Source organism: Castanea sativa, chromosome 2, assembly GCF_040712315.1.
Source record: "Castanea sativa cultivar Marrone di Chiusa Pesio chromosome 2, ASM4071231v1".
NCBI classification, from domain to species: domain Eukaryota; kingdom Viridiplantae; phylum Streptophyta; class Magnoliopsida; order Fagales; family Fagaceae; genus Castanea; species Castanea sativa.
Genome location: NC_134014.1, coordinates 28,838,713 through 28,858,346, shown reverse-complemented (window position 1 = coordinate 28,858,346; position 19,634 = coordinate 28,838,713). Strand labels below are relative to the sequence as shown.

At 33.2% G+C, this 19,634-nt stretch overlaps 2 protein-coding genes across 2 annotated transcripts; one reads left to right on the top strand and one right to left on the bottom strand.

Annotated features, from left to right (window-relative positions):
* Positions 1-13,392: 13,392 nt before the first annotated feature.
* On the bottom strand, positions 13,393-14,979 carry LOC142625162 (xyloglucan galactosyltransferase MUR3-like). Its single transcript, XM_075798859.1, has one exon. It carries the CDS (start codon positions 14,977-14,979, stop codon positions 13,393-13,395), a length of 1,587 nt encoding a protein of 528 aa, XP_075654974.1.
* A 2,258-nt stretch (positions 14,980-17,237) lies between these two features.
* LOC142623264 (uncharacterized) lies at positions 17,238-18,101 on the top strand. Its single transcript, XM_075796654.1, has one exon. It carries the CDS (start codon positions 17,238-17,240, stop codon positions 18,000-18,002), a length of 765 nt encoding a protein of 254 aa, XP_075652769.1. The 3' UTR covers positions 18,003-18,101.
* Positions 18,102-19,634: the final 1,533 nt, after the last annotated feature.

Genomic DNA, 19,634 nt, shown 5'->3' with positions numbered 1-19,634 from the left:
TATATAATCACATTTATAGAATTTTTTATTTCATAATTTATTTTTGGAGATTGACTCGTTGATGTGAAGTGAATTCCTTTTTAATATGGAATTCCTTCTTCAAAAGAATTTATGTTGGCCATAAACTTCTAGATGATGTTGTTTTATAACCATCATGATAAAAGTATAAAACTTAACGATTTGGATTAAAGGCACTGTTTCAGGATAACACTCTCATGGCCCACGGTTGCATTTTGTTATCTTAAAGGATTCATTTGAATTCTTGTTATATACTGTAGACCGAATGGTCTTAAATCATTGTTATATAACTGTCATGTGTGTGCACTTTGTTTTGCACCGGTTGGATATAGATGTTTATCTTGGCATGATTTGTTGTTTATTATACAGCTTTTGATTTTGCATGATTTCGTGGACCCATGTGGCATTTTCAATCTGCCATTAACATGCTTTCATTTATATATTTGTTAAAGCTTTATAATTCATATTGCCAATTGCTTTTGATTTTTTTTAGACGTACATGTATGAATGAATAGCTTTCATTCTTGAATGATGAACATGTAGATGTTAGTCTAGTGATATATATATATATATATATGATCAAACAGTATAATAATGCTAGAATTAAAGTATTTTGGTTTCCTGTTATAATCCTTTAATTAAATTTATTCCTAATGAGATTAGAATTATGTTTTCAAGGTGTCTAGCATTATTATGGTTCTTGATCTTAAAAACCTTTAATTTAAAATATCTAGTGGGAGAGAGATACAAAGGTTGGATCTCACGGCCTCCATTGTCTGCACATAGTAGTATGAAATATATACTGTCTTTGCTTCGAACTTAGCATTCCATGCGGAGAGTATTTATTTCATGGTGCTACAAGATTGAACTACCTAGTTTATAGTGGTTTGATCAAACATCTTGTCTTAGGCTTGAGCTTTGCATTCCATGCGGAGGGTGTTTTGTATCATGGTACTACAAAATAAACCTGTTAAGGGAGATGAAATGTGGCTACACATGATTCTAGACAATGGTATACACTAAACTAAGTATTATAGTATCCTCTATGCTAAGTTCTTACTATTTTTACTTATAGGCTAAATATAAAACGGCATATTATTAGTGTTTAATAAGATTTATCATAATAGCACTAATAATGAGAATAGTTCTCAATCAATCATAGTATTTAATATTCATTCTATGCTGAGGAATATTGAATATGAGATTGGGTTGTCGTTGCATATTTTATGTTATGGTTTTATTAAAGTTCCATACTATATGTTTATATGCTAAATTGATAATGTCTAGTTTACTAATTATATTCATGTTTGTCGTTTTCATATTTAAAATCATGACATCATTTAGCCCACTTATTGCTATTCTTAATCAAAACAAACTGACTGAATCCAACTATGTTGACTAGAAAAGAAATTTGGACATTGTTCTTACTACTGAAAAGTACAAATATGTGCTTACTCAACCATGTCCTAGCTTTCCATCATTAGATGCTCCTCTTGAGGAAAAACAGCGATATGATCATTGGCAAAAATCTAATAAGATGGCTAAGTGCTCTATCCTAGCATCTATTTCAAATGTTCTACAGCATCAAATGCAGGATGTAGAACTAGCTTCGGACATAATACTAAGTCTGAAGGAGATGTTTGGTGAGTAAGGCCGTTCTGCAAGGCAAGAAACTATGAGGCAGATTTATAATACCAAAATGGCTGAAGGTACTTTAGTGAGGGAACATTGTCTTAGGATGATCTCTAATTTGAATACTTTGGAAGTTTTAGGTGCCAATATTGATGGAGAATCCCAAGTGGATATAATATTCCAGTCACTACTAGAATCCTTCAAAGAATTCAGACTTAACTATAATATGAACAAAAAGGTTTATTCAAGGGTAAGAAGAAGACTGTTTGTATGTACTTCAGACTTAACTATAATATTGGCATCCTTGGTACTTCTAGTGTTGATGCCAATATGGCTGAAACTTCTACTTCTTAACCTAAGTCGAAAAGCAAGGGTAAGAAGAAGAAGAAGAACTTCGCCAAGCAAGATGATAAATAAGTTGCCTTAGGAGTTGCCAACAAAGGAAAGAAAACCAAAGGAAAGTGTTTCCATTGTAGTGAGAAAAGACATTGGAAGAAGAATTGTCCAATATTTAAGACTGCCAAGAATAAAGGTATGAAAAGTACATTCCTTCTTGAAACATGTTTAGTACAAAATCTCACGGATTCCTGGTATATGGATTCAGGTTGTACTAATCATATCTGCAATTCTTTGCAAGGATTCTAGGAGACTAGAAAGCTAAATGAAGAGGAAATGTTTCTTACCTTGGCTGATGGGAGTAGGATTCCAGTTGTAGCTATTAGAATGTTTAATTTATATTTTGTATCTATACTTTTAATATTGGAAGACTGTTTGTATGTACCTAATGTTTGTAGAAATTTAATTTCTGCAACTTATTTAGGTAAATATGGATATTGTGTTATCTTGAAAGACAATATTGTAATAAAGAAGTGTAAAGTGTTTATCTGTTTTGGCAATATTGTTGATGGACTTTATATTTTAACTCCTAATAAACATGAATTATACAATTCCGAACTAGATAATAACTCTCATGTAAAATCATTAAAGAGAAAGTTTTCTTCTACAAGTGATGCATATCTTTGGCACTTGCATTTGGGTCATATTAATTCAAATAGAATTCAAAGACTTATCAAAGATGGACTCTTAAGGCCCATGGACTTTGATGGTTTTCCAGTTTTTGAATCTTATTTAAAGGGTAAAATGACCAAACGACCTTTTAACGCAAAAGGTAGAAAATCCCAAGAGTTGCTAGAACTAGTGCATTCAGATGTATGTGGTCCTATGTCAATCCAAGCAAGAGGGGCTATGAGTATTTCATTACCTTCACTGATGATTACTCTAGATTTGGTTATGTGTACCTAATGAAACAGAAGTTCGAAACTTTTGAAAAGTTCAAAGAGTTTAGGGCTGAAGTTGAGAATCAATTAGGTAAACACATAAAGGTCATTCGATCTGATCGAGATGGCAAATACCTTCTTGGAGATTTCAAGAATTACTTTATTGAAAATGGGATTATATCCCAGTTGACTGCACTTAAAACTCTACAACAAAATGGTGTAGCAGAAAGAAGGAATATGACTCTTTTAGATATGGTTAGATCCATGTTGAGTTATTCAACTCTACCAATTTCCTTTTGGGGATATGCCTTAAGTACTACAATGTATCTTTTGAATTTAGTACCTTTGAAGTCTGTTCCTAAAACACCTGTAGAGTTGTAAACTAGGCGTAAGCCTAGTATGAGACATCTCTATATTTGGGATTGTCTAGCACATGTGTTGAAAGGAAAGTCTAACAAGTTACGATCTAAAACAGAAGTGGTATTCTTTGTATGGTATCCAAAAGAGGTTTATTCTATAGTCATAAGAATAATAAAGTATTTGTTAGCACAAATGTCAAATTCTTGGAAAATAATTATATGGATGATTATACTCCTAGAAGTAGAGTTGTTTTGGCTGAAATGAATGAACCTATAGTTGAACAATCAATGGATGAAACTAGCGATGATGTGGGTGTATTAGATACACCACAAGACATTACTTATGAGATGACTAGTACATAAGTACCTCGTCGTAGTGGGAGAATTGTTTGGCCTCCTATAAGATTTATAGGTTTGGGAGAAACTTATAAAGCTATCCCAGAAGAGGCTGAATTGGATCCCTACACTTATGAAGAGGCAATAAATGATATAGATGCACATCATTGAGTCCAAACTATGAAATCTGAATTGGATTCTATGTATTCCAATCAAGTATGGGATCTTGTAAAGGCGCCTAACGGCATTAAACCTGTTAGTTGCAAATGGGTTTATAAGAGGAAGAGAGGGATAGATGGAAAGGTTGAAACTTTTAAAGCAAAACTAGTGATGAAAGGGTATACACAAAAAGAAGGTATTGATTATAATGAAATTTTTTCGCCAATAGCCATGCTTAAATCTATCAGAATTCTCTTATCCACTGCCACTCATTATGATTATGAGATTTGGCAAATGGATGTCAAAACTGCATTTTTTTAATGGCAATCTTGAAGAAGAAATCTATATGATGCAACCGGAAGGTTTCATAGCAAAGAACTAAGAGCATATAGTATGCAAGTTGGAAAGGTCCATTTATGGACTTAAGCAAACATCAAGGTCATGGAACATTAGATTTGATCAAGCAATCAAATCATTTGGTTTTGAACAAAATCTTGATGAACCATGTGTGTACAAAAGACATCGAGATAAAATTATAATGTTCCTAGTGCTTTATGTTGATGATATTCTACTTATTGGAAATGATGTAGGGGTAATGTCATAGGTAAAGGTTTGGTTGTCAAGCCAATTTGAAATGAAGGACTTTGTTGAAGCTAACTTTATTCTAAGGATCAATCTTTGGCGAGATCGCAAGAATAAGATGTTAGGTTTATCTCAATCTGAGTATATAGATAAGGTTCTAGAACGGTTTAGCATGCAAAACTCCAAGAAATAATTACTTCCTTTTAGACATGGACTTCCTTTTAGACATGGACTTCCTATGCCATGCTATGTACTAGACCAGATATCTATTATTCAATTGGCATAGTCAGCCGATATCAATCAAATCCAAGACTTAAACATTGGCAAACTATAAAGCATATTCTCAAGTATCTACGAAGAAAAAGAGATTCTATGCCTGTTTACCATAGTGAGGATTTGATTCCCATTGGTTATATAGATTCAGATTTTCAGTCAGATCTTGATTTCAGAAAGTCCACTTCAGGTTGTGTGTTCACCTTAGGAGGTGGAGCCATAAGTTGGAGGAGTGTTAAGCAATCTTGTATTGTGAACTCCACCATGGAAGCTGAATATGTTGCTGCTTGTGAGGTAGCAAAGGAAGCTGTTTGGCTTAAGAAATTCCTTTCTGATCTTGGTGTTGTGAGAATGGAGCAAGTTCTCATCACATTGTTTTACAACAATAGTGGAGCGGTTGCACAATCCAAGGATCCAAGGAATCACAAGAAAGAAAAGCACATTGAAAGAAAGTATCACATTATTCAAGATATTGTTGCTTGAGGAGATGTAGTAGTAGCAAAGATTGATAGTGCAAGTAATCTAGCGGATCCCTTTACCAAAACCTTGCCCCAAAGGACTTTTGAGTCACATTTGTAGGGAATGGGAGTTAGATTAGTGCACAATAGTCTTTAAGGCAAGTGAGAGATTGTTAGGATGTGTGCCTTTAAATCTTATTGTATGATGCTATGTATAACATTATGTATGACTTAATGTTATGATTAATAAAGTTGTTTTATTATTATTTAAAATAATGGTAACATGAATATTTGGACATTATCATATAGTCCATGAGATGCATAGTATGTGATTTATGTGAAAAGTCATAGAAGATATAAATCATAAGTTCTTTGTAAACTCAGAATTATGTTCGTAATCGGTGATGAAATTGGGGATTTCATCTGCGAAGACTATAACATATCAACTAAAATGATTTGTCTTGATCATGGAAGTAGCGACTTCTAGTTGATATGTTGATATGTTTTAAGAGTTAAAACATATTGAACTAGATCGCTATGAGATTTATTATTCTCCTAATGACTGTCAAATGAATAATAAATCTCACGACTTCTATTTACATGAACTCTTAATCCTGAGAGGATAATAGACTTAATCATGAAATGTAGGTTGCTTTGATATATCAGGAGTGAGATCTAAAGTCACGATCAAAACCTCGGTATGTTGGGCAACCACATTTAGTGTTGATGGAACATATATTCTCAAGATGGAATTCATAATCTCTTAACGGAGATATAAAATATTCCCTTGAGATAAGTTTAATGGGTTTGGTTATTCAGAGTGTTAGGCTCAACCACTTTGGTAAGGAGATACTAAAGTATATATTTATGAAATTTGATTTCATAAATATATGATGAATAACTTAAGGGATTAAACTAGGTAATCAAGAATTAATAATCTAGGTACTCAAGGATTAAGATGTAGTAATCTTCAAAGTAGCAGTCTACATTCATGACTTTGTATTACTACAAATATTTTATAAAGAGGTTGCATGTATAGTAAAGTCTTGAGATATAATTTATCAATAAGACCTAGAGTGCAATTATATTTATGTAGTTGTATTAAATATAATTAACGGTAACTTTGGACTTGTCAATAGTTGATAGAAAAGCCCAAGGCCCATTGGAGCTAGTGTCTTATTGGTCCCTTTTGGTCCCACTCCAAGCCACACACTAAAGCCCAATTGGAAAGACCCAATAGGTCTGTCCAATTAGATAATCAGTTAGATATAAAGGGAGAAACATACAGAATTTTATAGGAGATACATCATTGTGAAATGGTGTGTATGTGTGAGTGAAGCCACTCGATTATTCTCTCTTGGAAACTGATTGAGAGACAACACTTCTTGGGCATAAAGTGGAATTAGAGTGAAGATTAAAAGTGTTCTCAAGTACTTCTAATCTTTTGTTTTGAATTTCATCACACTAAGGTATGCTATCTTGTTCTTGAATTCTGAAATTTACATAATGCATGTTATCAATCATGAATGAAATAGATCCATGTTTGTTACTTCCGCTGCGTGCTTTGTATGAGATACAGAACCAGATTTTCCAACACAAGGGACTCCTACCATCAAGCTACTATCCTGCAATAGTGAATAATATAGACTTACTAGTTGAGAGGGCATAGCATAGCTATATAACTTCCAATATAACTTCTCCCATTTCTTCGAAAAAAAAAATTAAGCAAAAAAAAAACCCTTTACTTCTATATAAAGTCTAACTAGTACTAAAGAATTTTTTGATTGCTCCTGCTTCTCGAGAGACACTAGTAAGAGGAAAATTGTTTTATTATTCATAGAAAATTTTTAAAAAATTATTTTTAAAAAAAAGGGTAAGACAAGGATTAAGTATATTGTATATGGATCCAAAAGTAGCCTCCTTGAATGACAAGTTGAGGGTTGAATTCAGTCTACAAATTGAAATTCTTCAAAACATGCTTGCTTGTGAAAGGGCCAAGATCCCAATGGGTGTACTTTCTTCTTATCACTAAGAGTTGATCCAAATTGAAATATGAAAATGGAGTTTTAGGCTTGGTTTGAGATTCCAATTGTGAAGTGTGGACTAGCACTTCCAAAGAGATATCATGTCATAGCCAAGTCAGGGTGTTTTAACGTAAGGAGTTTATAGGATTAAATTCAAAGATATCAAATTAATTAAGGACATGATTGTTACTTTTCGAACTTTAAGACCAAATTGGAGGCCAAAATGGCCAAATACCATTTTGGCCAAAATATTTTGCAATCTACCACTGTTTGCGAAATATTTAGCAAACTGCTACTGTTTCGAAACTCGCGTTTCACAAACTCGAGTTTGAGATGTAACTCGAGTATATGAAGATTGAGTTCCAAAAAATGTGACACGGTGGCAGGAGTTGATCTAGCATTTTAATTCTAAAAATGCTAGATGGAATAAACTCGAGTTCTGTCTAATGTCTTGTCTTATCTTGAGATTACATGTAAAACAAAGAGGGAAAAAAAATCTAAAATCTTATTATGTTTAAAGGCTAAACACCAGTCAAAAATACTTGTGCTATGCCGAAGGCCAAATTGTTAAGGTCCTAAAACAGTGGGTACTAACCTGGCTAACTTCTTGATTGTCTTCAGTCCAAGCAAGATATCATTCTCACTTGTTCACAACCATATTATAATAACAAAACAAAAGCTCATCTTGTTATCCTCAAACTCAAAGCCGTCTATTTGTATGTATTTAGTTATTAAGCTAGTGAAAATCTAAGCTTTCAGTACAATAAGAACCCCCATCAAAAACTATAAGAACCTAGAAAGCCCACTGCTCTTCTATTCTTAGGAAATCATAAAAACCCATAAATTACAACTAATTTATTCCGAAAATCACAACCAAATAAACCAAACAAAACCCATAGATTTAAACTAGCAAACCCAGGCCTAATTTTTGAAATACAACCATGAGAAATTTGTGAGATTGAAGAAGAGAAAGCACCAGTGTGTGCTGTGTTCAGATTGAAGAAGAAAAGCACCATTGGGAAAAATAAAGAAAGATAGAAGAGAAAGAAAGAAGCTAAGAGAAGAAATAGGCGGGAAAAAAAAACTAGAGAAAGAAAGAGAAAAGTGGAGAAATAAAGAAAGAAAGAGAAAGAGAAAAAACATTGGTAAAGAAAGAAGAGCAGTGTGGGTACATGACTGTGCAATGTGGGTCCCACCTGTCTCCCCACTTGTTCAAATTTCAAAACAACTCGGGCTTCAAGAGCTTGAGCTTCCCAAACTTGAGTTCCATGTGGACTTTTAAATTATAAAATATCAAATCAGCTTCTGCCACCATGTCAATTTTTTTTGGAACTCGATTTTCATAAACTCAAGTTCTATGTAGAACTCAAATTTTATGAACTCAAGTTTCAAAATAGTGATATATTGCTAAATATTTCACAAATAATGGTAAATTGCTAAATATTTTGTCCAAATAGAGTATTTGGCCATTTTGGCCCCGGATTGGAAACTAAGGTAAAGTTTAGGGAGCAATTGCATCATTTAAATGAATTGCTTACTCTATCATTAAAAATGAATTAAAGAATTTTTTTTTAAGTATTACTTAATAAAGAAAAGAAAGGTTGTCGAGTTATCCAATTGGAACAATTCCATTATTTCAATCGACAATACAAGGAAAAATATTAAAATGAAAAAAATTTGGTATATATAGGAAAGTGCATATATTTAAGTAGTTATTTTTAATAAAAAAAAATGAATTTAACTCGAAAGATTGTGTACTTCTCAATGATTTTTTTATCCTACTTATTCTTTTTTTCTTTTTTTGGTTGAGAGTATCCTAATTATTGTTTTACTTTTGCTGTTAGCCAGTGCACACATCTCAAAGGAATGGAAACAAAGTTTCTTTGAGAGCCAAAAACAAGTTTAGCTAGCTCCCTTCAATATTTTCTTTTCCATCAATGTCATGAACAATGATGTTTTTTCTTTGTTCTTTTTATCTTTCTCACTTCCTTTTTCCTTTTGTTCATTCCAAACCTACACTGAAGAATTGTTTCTTCTTTATTCTCTTTATTTGCCAAGAAGTTGTTTATGGATGTGCAGCCCTGCTAGTAACCGGGAACCGGACTGAAATCCAGTTTTTAAGCATAGAAAATCGAATTTATTGTTAATTCCGTGAACCCCTTAAACCGAGGTTGGACCGCACGGTTCATGCAGAACCGGTGGCATGAACAGTGCGGTCCAACCCAGATTCAAGCATGCTTGTTAAATAAGAAAAAATCATAAAATGCACTTACCAGGTTTTGAACCTAGGCACAATCAGAGTTGGAGCTAAAGCCTAACCACTCAGCTAAGCTTACAAGTTGATGCTGAAGAATAACAAAAACAATACTTGAAGTAAACTTAACGCAATTTTTTTTATAAAAACAACTTAACACAATTCTATTCTACTTAATTAAATTATCCATCTCTTACAAGGAATATAAAAAAAATTATAATTAAAATCCTTCAAAGATATTCAACTTTACTTCAAAAATTAATCATAAATTTTAATGTTTTCATGGTTATTATTTTATTTTATTAACTTTCTTATTTAATTATTAAATATATGCTTGAAAATCATTAAATTTCCCTCACATATATAGATATATTGCCAATTTTGCTAGTTTTATGAATTTAATATCTATATTTAAGCTTTAATTAATTATTAAAGTAATTATGATGTCATCACGGTTCGACCTTGGTCAAACCTCAATCCGACCTTGGTCGAACCTCAGTCCGACCTTAAAAATTTTGAACATCTCCCTTTTTCGGTTTTTTGAACAGTCCAGGTCTAAAAACCATGAGTTTTACTCGATGGTTGTAGGTGGTGGTAGAATTTGAAATTAAAAGTGTGAAATAGAGGAAATAATATTTAATTTCTATATCAATAAAGTATCGAAGCTAGTGTATGTGTATGAAAAAGATAGATAGCTAAACTAGAAAAAGTAAGGTTTGTTTTTGTTAGTTCATATGTCTAAAAATTTGAAAAGACTAATGTGAATGCTCTAAGTATCTTCATAGCCATCATATATAATAAATTTCCCTTTTTTTTAGTATTCAAGATTTCAAATAACTAGTTCCAGACCTGTGTAGCGCACAAAATATATAATTATTCTATCATCGAATATAATGTGTTAAATTACTAATTCTCCTAAAGATTTTTGGGAAAATCGGTAATTTAACATGGCAAAAGGTTCTGCGTTTAATCTATGTCTCCTCCACTCTATCTCCCATTTAAAAATCTCAAATATTGGATTTCACGTATTAAAATGGAGTTCGAGGTTTTAAGCCTGTGCACGAGGGGAAGTGTTAGAAATTTGTCATTAAATGATGAAATTTATTATTTCCGAATAATTTAAACTTTTAGAAGAATCAGTTATTTAACATAATATAAATGTTGTTATTTGAAATATTCGAAAATAATATATTAGGATATTATTGGCTTTTACAAATTTTTATTCCAACAACAAATTTGATTTGTTTGTTTCTAGCCACAAACCATTCATGAAAAAATAGATGTTATTTCAGTTTATCAGACCATGGTAGTACTGATAAATGTGTTAAGAATCATGCAACAAAAGTGACACCGTTCAAAATTCTTATTAAACTTTCTATAGCATCCAATGCCAAATTTGGCAGAACTCGTTGGTTGCGAGAATGAGAATTTGTGGAATATGGGGTCATCATGAAATAACTAACACTGTAATGTAATAAATATTATAATAGATACTGTAATATAATAATTATTCATATGATTTAGCTATATTTCTGTTTGGTTATATTTTTCTTACAGGTAATAATCATTCATTATGAATAGTTATTCCTTAAAATAAGGAATAATCATTTCTTATTAAAAACTCAGAATCCCTATTCCTTCACTCAACGTAATACACACTATTGAAAAAATTTCCAAAAAATCCCTTGTTATCACCTTCTCCAAAAATTTTATCTCCCTGTTGCTTCTTCAAAATTTTTTATGTATCTCTCTTCTCAAAAATTTTAATCTCCTGCAACTAGAGATTTTCTACTTCTACAGCTACTGGTATTGCCTTTCTCTTCTCAAGAATTTTTTTCTCTTCCCCCGATCTCTGCAATTCCATAGGTACTGCTCCTCTCTCTCTCTCTCCAAAGCTTGATGGCTAATACTTTGAACTGACTCATGGTGAAAGAAGATTGGGTATAAGGCTTATGAACCGGTAGCTTCCACGAAACACTCAACCACGCACTTGAATCACTCTCGCTATAAGCATAATAGACCTTTGATTCTTCAAAAGCAAAGGAAGCAAGGTAGAGATTTTTGACTTCTACGGATCTGGCAAAGGAAGCAAGGTAGAGGTTTTTTATGTTTTTTTTTATGCAAATACTAACTTTCATTATTCATATTCAGATCTGGTAATTTTGGTCTAGTAAATACAATCACAACAATATTTTCAATTGGTATCATCACATGGCAATGAATCATCAATTGGGCTAAAATCACATTCATGCGCTACACTCAAAACTTTCAGATTTAAAAGCTTGTTTTATGCGCTGCTTTTCTGCATATTATTTACATTTTATTTATCAACTTCCCATGTTATTTGTTAATATTTTAGCTGCATTATGATTTCTCTTTTTAGATATGGATTCAAATACACTTGATTCTCAAGGTCATTCTAAACAAAAGTGGACTCCTATTGAAGATTTGAAACTAGTGGAGACTTTGGTAGAATATCATTATGAAAGGGAAGGTAATCCTGAGAATAGGTTTAAGCCTAGATATTTGAAAGTATTGAAAGAAAAGATCTCTATCAAATTACCTAATGCTGGATAAAGAGCAAAACCAAATATTGAATCAAGATTGAGAACTTTGAAAAAATTGAGGATATTACCATTGTTCAAGTAAGATTGTCATTTGTAGGTCAAATTTTACAAGTGCTGGACACTTGGTTGAAGACCCACAAGATTTTTTTAAAGACAAATTGTTTTTAAAGACAAATTGACTACGTAGCTACTTCTTAATTTCAATGAATGAAATAAAAAAGCAATTATATTTTTTATTTTTTTTAAAAGAGAGATTGGGTTTGTTGGAGGTCCTCTGTTCAAAATTAAGTTTGTTAAACTAATCCTTATCAAAAGTGTATTTGTATTTTTAATATAAGGGTATTTTAGACAATTTGATTTAAAATGTTTTTATTCCATTGTTTTTAGGATTTTATTCTTGTGTTGTCACCAAACGAATGAATAGTAATAAGTATTACATTATAACATCTTGTATTACTTGTAATATCTATTCTTATTCATATGTAATTAATATTACAGTCTACCAAACATGCCCTAAATGATTTAAACTTTTCTTGTGACGGATACTAATTTTGTAATAAAATAAGTGGTATTTTAATTTTGAATAATAAACTTAAATCTTTTCAAATTCAAACAAAAGCTCTCCAACATCATAGAAAGATCACCCAATAAACACACACACACACACACACACCTCTCTCTCTCTCTCTCTCTCTCTCTCTCTCTCTCTCTCTCTCTCTCTCTCTCTCTCTCTCTCTCTCTCTCTCTCTCTCTCTCTCAACATATTTTTTGGTCCCATTTAGATTATGAGAAAAAGGAAGAAAATAAAAAGAAATTCAAGAACTTTAAATTTGGAGAAAGACCCAGTTTTAACAGGTTTGATATGTTAAAGATCCACGTTCCAATTCTGATATATATAATGTGATGGGTAATTTTTTTGATAATAAATCCTATCACTTAAAACATGTTTAGTCATTGCACTGTTAGACACAAACAATTAAATTAATAAAAGCTAACTGAGGGACCAATTCGGGCATCAGTGAAGATAATTGACCTAACACCACAATTGAAAAGCAAAAGGCATTTGATAAGTTACAAAATTCAACATCTAAATTCATGTATATGTTCTACTAGCACAACAGTTACTAGGTTTGAAATTCCAATTTCCAACGTATTTCCAAACAACACGCATGTGAACTCAATCAAAAAAAGAGAGAGACCACCGCACAACTTTGGTGCGTTGGTCACTCCACAAGTATAAGTGCTTGTGGGGTGTGGGGGGTAAGGGCCGGGTTCAAGTTTCCAGGAGAGAGACTCACACAAATATACACTTAGATTAAATTAGAGTAAAAATTCTATCTTGTATAAAAAAAAAAATAAAAAAAAAAAGAGAGAGAGAGTTATAACCTACAATTAATAACCACCTATAAATAAGCTGCATTCTTACATTTGATTCCATGTATCAAACAATCAATTAGAATTTTGTACCATTCAGTTCTGCAAAACCAATACTAGGATCCTTACCTTCCTTAATCTCCCTCCTTACTGCCTCTACTCTCTCAAGAACACCCTTAACTGCTATGTCAAATGCATCCTCAAGGCTCTCTAGTTTATACCTGGGATCTGCATAAACTATTCTTGGAATCAGCTTTATAACCTCTTCTCTCATGGCCAACACTTCTTTCTTCGGAACTCGAAGCAATGTCTCATTTATAAGAACCTTTTTTTCCTTTAAATCATTTAGTGGGATGAACAAGGAATACGTAGTATGGTTCTTTGGTAAATTCCACACATATTGTGCATAAGCAGAACCCTGATGAAAGAAAACCGGAATACACCCCGCTAAAATGGAATCAAAAATTGATCGTCTTGTTAATGAATCTCCAGGAGGTTGTAAGCAAAAAACTGAGCTCTGAAACGCCTTCATCACTTTTGAAGGGTCCTCACAGTTATTTGCTCCATGAGCACAATCAAGAAAGTTGCATGTGGATGAAGACCGACATTGATCAATTAGCTCACCTCGAATGGAAACTGTTGAATTAGGTCGTGGGGCACCTGCAAAAGTGAACAAGTACCGCCTTTTTGTTCTACTCATCTTTCTTTGCCACTGTCTTACCTGAATATCCTTGGATGGGTGGAAGTACGTAGGATATGGTATTCCAAAGTCATTGTTCCACGAGCTTGCTTCAATTGATAGCAATGTCATGTTGTTTGATTCAGGCAAGAACATAAGCTTTGAACCCCAATCAGAATCATCATCTGTTTGTCTCCTAAAATCCCAACCAATCCTCCCTCCAACTAAGAAGTGATCTCTACCCCACATTCTTTTCCATTCGGGTTTTTGTGCAAGCCATTTGACCAGACTAAAAGAAGCACTATCTCTCATTGTGATGTTAAAACCCCAAAGATATCGACCCACATCAAAGCCAGGATAAAATGGTACATATATAGCTGAAGCCAACAATGAATCATTGGTTAAGCACTTGTACTGCTTCATCCTGTTGTGGAATATGAGTTCTAACGTAAATTGGTTTGTTGCAAACCAGCCCTTGCTCAATAAAAGCCTTTCCGAATTCTCAATCCTAGGACCAAGCCCCATGTTTGATAAATACTGGCACATATCGAACCATTTGATAAGAGAATGGCAATCCTTGAGCAAGTCCTCATTGAATTGCCTAGGAATATCATGCATATAAATATATCGACCAAAGCACGAATCTAAACTTGGACTAATATGTTCAATTGGCTCATTTTTTTCTTGTGTCACATTCACCTGTCTACCAGGATTCGTATTCTTGATCGATTCACTAGTAGAATTATGATAAGTGGTTGATGAAGCAGTTGTTCTGGGGCTGGAATTTACAGTGCAATCAATAGTTTTATTTTGATGATCTTGGATTGCATTCACAAAGTTGTTGACCAAAATTGTGACCACATTATTTTGATCCCCACCCGTTAAAGCCGAATGATCAAAAAAGAGCAGTATCAAGCTTAAAAGAAAAGAGATGAGTAAGACAAACCAGAGTTGATATTGGCACTTGCCCACGAAGAATTTCTCCATGTCCTCCCAATATATAGTCTCAAACACAAAACGCTTTAATCTATAAGAGAGAGATATACTTCTATCCGGAGGAGTTTGTGTTAATTCTAATGGCTAATACTAGGTTAAACAAGCAAATATATATATATATATATATATATATATATATATATATATATATATATATATATGGCATAAAATCGGAAAGGTAATAAGCTTGCGTTCATCGACAAGATTTTCTGACAGTACATTCCTAGCTAATTATCTTCATTGCAAATCATGTGTAATAAATTTCCTTTTTTCCCTTCAGTTTTCAAATATTTCGATGTGGCCCCACTTCATGGGATGAAGTATGAGCTCATGAACATAAACCAATGGATTATGATTAAAAAAACAACAATCGCTGAGCTGTTTTAAACCAATGGCTGTGTATGAAAGTTCTTGAAACTTGCTTGAAGGAAGCCGTCATGATGCTTCGTGTGCATATACAGGCAGGGTATATGATTTTCCATTTATAAAGCGAGGTGAATAAAACTCATTCATGCTTCTGTGCTATAAATTATAATTCCGTTTATATCTAAATTATTGTCTATTAAAAATGGAAAACCAGATGATTTACATAGGAAATAAAAACAAAATTTTTTTAAAGCTGATACTCAATATTTCAAAGAGAATAGATTCAGCTGTTCACTCCCCCCCCCCCCCACCAAAAAAAAAATCTCAAAATATCAGTGATCAACTAGTAAAGTTTCTAATAGTTATATAAGAGATTTGTGGTTTAATCTCCGCCTACACCAAAAACTGATTGGTGTCTTGATTTGATGATAAAAAGCTATCATTAGGAGCGGACGCCATAAGTTAAAACTCTCTAAAAAAAAGTAATAATGACATTAGAAATAATATAATATAGTTTATAATTCATAGTTATGAATAATATAAATAATAGAACAACAATTTGTCAACATCCATAGAATTACAGTAATTTATTATTTTCAGTGAAAAATACAAGATACAGTTATACAGTATTTCTCTCTCAAGTCTCAACAACATGACAAACCATAATCTGAAAATAACAGTACTTATGTCTTATACAAAGGATCCACAATGGTATTTATATCGACCCAAAACTTTAGTCCATAGATTAAGTCTCAGAAAATCTCTTATTAAAGCAATAACACTTTATATTGAGTTAGGTCATAATTTGGATCAAACACAAACTAGACTCCACATAACCCAACAAAAAAAAGCACAAAGGCTGAAATTAATAAGGTTTATAATATATTTAGGCCTCTTAATTAGACCATTATACATAATAAAGTCATATTTTAATAATATTTAATCTAAATAATGAAACATTTATGTCCTCTAATGAGACCAACGGATTGGGACTCAGGTGACTTCAAGAATCTTTTTAAAAGGTAAAATGAGTAAAAAAAAATTTAAAAAAAATACGTGAGAAATAATTTACCGAAAAGAGAAAAATGAGAAATCTACGTATATACGGTGGGCAATACTCAAGATTGAAAAGTCTTGCACAAATATGAAATTAACGATACGCTGTTTTTTTTTAGTTGCCCACAGTGTATCCTCAAAACTTTCAACCAGAGACTAATCACTGTTCGCGACGGGTGAGCCCATAACGGGGTAAATCGCTGGCCCAGGGAGTTTGTTTCAAAGTGCTGTTGCCGGGACTTGAACTAGGGAGCTCCTAGTCAAACCCCAGACAGCCACTTTGAGACCAAGTGCTCAACCACTTGGCCAACCTCACTGGGTTAACGATACGCTGTTGATTTCATATCGCCTGCGCTAATTTAATAGTGATTTGTGCGTGGTTGTGGGGGATATACCACGTTCCAAGGTATTTGTTAGCATATCTATTATTAATTAAATTAAATGCAGAATAAAATACTACACATTTCTTAATTAATACAGCGTGTAAATGGGCATGGGTTATCCCTCCTTTTGCAGAGGGGGCAGGGTGTTTGACACTCCCAACATCGATTCTTTTTTCTTTTCTTGTTTTTATCAAATATTGCAAGAAACAGGGGTGTGACGCTTGTTTGATGTGACGCTTACTTAACCCAAAAATTATACCTTCAATGACACACCATTGACAGCAATGTGGCATTCATCGTGACTCCAAAGCATGCCAAACCTCACACCTTACTTGCACTTCACGTGCCTCTCTAAGCTAATAAACTAACATAACATAGCATAACATCAATCTCCTATATCAAACATAGCCAAAAATTGTATCTAATCCTCAACTTCCATCATCAATGAAAAAGCCTATGTCCTTCAATGGATTATCTCAAATCCAACAATCACAACCTGCCACCAACTCATTTACCTTAGAATCCCTTGAATCCGCGGTGCATAATCTCATGAAAAGCTGGTACAGAAGGCAAAGATGGCAGCTCATCTTCTTTGACTCCACACAGCAAGACCAAGACCTAAATAGAGCACCATGGAGAACCCAGTTGGCCAAATTTCTAGAATCCACCTCAGTTCGTGTTATTGCCATTCTGCTGCTTCTTCTGGACCTTATCTTCACTATCCTTGAGCTTTCTTCCTCTTTACTTTCATGTCCTCCAAACACGAACAAGCAGATACAGAAAGTTTGGTACCATTGGGTAGGGATTGCCATCTTGAGCATGCTTTCAGCGAGGATAGTTGCTTTAGCCGTGGGATTAGGCAGATCATTCTTTAGGCGACCGGGTTATGTAGTTGACAGTGTAGTTCTTATGGTTGCATTGGTTTTAGAAGCTTTCTTGGAGGGAAGGGGAGGTGGGTTGCTTGTTGTAGTGAGTCTGTGGCGTGTTGTCAGGGTTGTAGAGAGTGCCTTCGAGCTAAGCGACGAGGCCATTGAAGCACAGATTAAAGTGATAGTATCCCAGTTTGAAGCGGTGCGAGAAGAGAATAGGAGACTCTCGGAGACTATTGCTGAGAAGGATAAGATGATAGAGAAGCTCAGGGAAGAAGTGGATCAATGTACATACGTAGACATGCTTGAGATGGTTCCAGCTGCCTCCTTAACTTATTAGCACTCTTTTAGCACATTCTAGAGTACAAAATTGCAAAATTCATTTCTAAAAGTCGGTGATATTTGAATTTTATACCATACAATTTTAGAATTTAGATTTTATACTTAAAATTTTATTTTAATTGCATTAACAGTTCTTTTATTCATATTTTTCGTTAAGTGTCATATAAATTTGTCACGTGTGTTTAGTTTATCCAATAAAATAATACCACATCATTTTTATAATGTCATGTCCTTTTTTATTATTTATAATTGTTTAAATTTTTGTAGGCTACAAAAATGATGTTGCATCATTTTATTAGACAAACTAAACCAATGTGGTAAACTTATGTAGCACTTAATGAAATATATGAATGAAGTGGCTTCTAATACAAACAGAATAGAATTTCGTGGCTACTCCCAAACTTTAAAATTTTAAAGTATAAAATCCAAACACTCTCAAACTTTAGGAGATTAACTAATTTGCATTTTAGCCTTAACAATACAACAACAACATTATGGTCTCAAAAATTTTGGGATCAACCATGGATCTTCAATAGACTAAAGGAATGCCCCAGCTTGTATTGAATTACTTCTTTTTTTCTAAATTAAATGAAACATTTGATACGATTATCAATCTGCAATCTCTTTAGAAATCTCTTTTTTTTTTTTTTTTGGTACAATTCTTACACATATACCATGTTGCCTAATATGGCAAAGTCGAGTAAGCCTGAGCCATAGTTCTGTGTCTTCTATACTGACTCTACAAGAGTGCAGATTGAAGCCCCACCCAGACATATGTTCCCAACTAGTTTGTATATATCTACTTTCGGCCCTTACATCATTTCTGTCAATCTTCATGACTCCACCATTTTATTAAAAGGTATAGCCAAAATCATCTAATACTAAAAATAAAATTTATAATTAGAAAAAAACACTAATTTCTTCCTAAGATCTGAAACAAGTCTGACACCTCCAAACACTCCTAACTTCATCAAACATTCTAATCTTCGTAGTATCAACCACAATTCTATCTTTGGGCACGCACGCTAGGAGCATGCAGAATTTAAAATCCATGATTTTGACAAAGCATCACTACCTAATTAGGATGAAAGTAGATATGCATTGTCGACACTAGATTTCACCGCAACCCAGTCCGACTTGAGTTTTGGAGACACAAATAATTTGGGGAAATTACAATTTATCATCGTAAACAATGCATCAGATTATACTTTACACTGTAAACTATTCGAACGTATACTTTGCATCTTAAACTATCACACTTTGCGCACTCTAGTTTTACTTTTGTCGTTTTATTTAACGGAATCTTACTACACATGACAAGCACGTGTATTTTTCTTAGGTGGAACAAACTTAAAAAACACCCTTCGTCAAAGTCAATTAATGATCCATTTGGATACAGCTTATTTTGCTGAAAACTGAAAACACTGTAGCAAAATAATTTTTAAATGTATAATAGTACCGTGAGACTCATTTTTAATGAAAAACTTGCTGAAAAGTAAGGTTTGTGAGTCTTGTAAACAGTGCACGGAACCCACTGGTGTGCACTGTCCACTGTTTATTTTGCTGGTGTGAACAGTGTACTGACAAAAAAGTCAAAAATCATGGCTCAAAGAAAAAAAAAAAAAAAAAA

Bases quoted from the DNA above. Each gene is read 5' to 3' on its own strand.
- LOC142625162 (XM_075798859.1), bottom strand. From the start codon at position 14,979: ATGGAGAAATTCTTCGTGGGCAAGTGCCAATATCAACTCTGGTTTGTC.
- LOC142623264 (XM_075796654.1), top strand. From the start codon at position 17,238: ATGAAAAAGCCTATGTCCTTCAATGGATTATCTCAAATCCAACAATCA.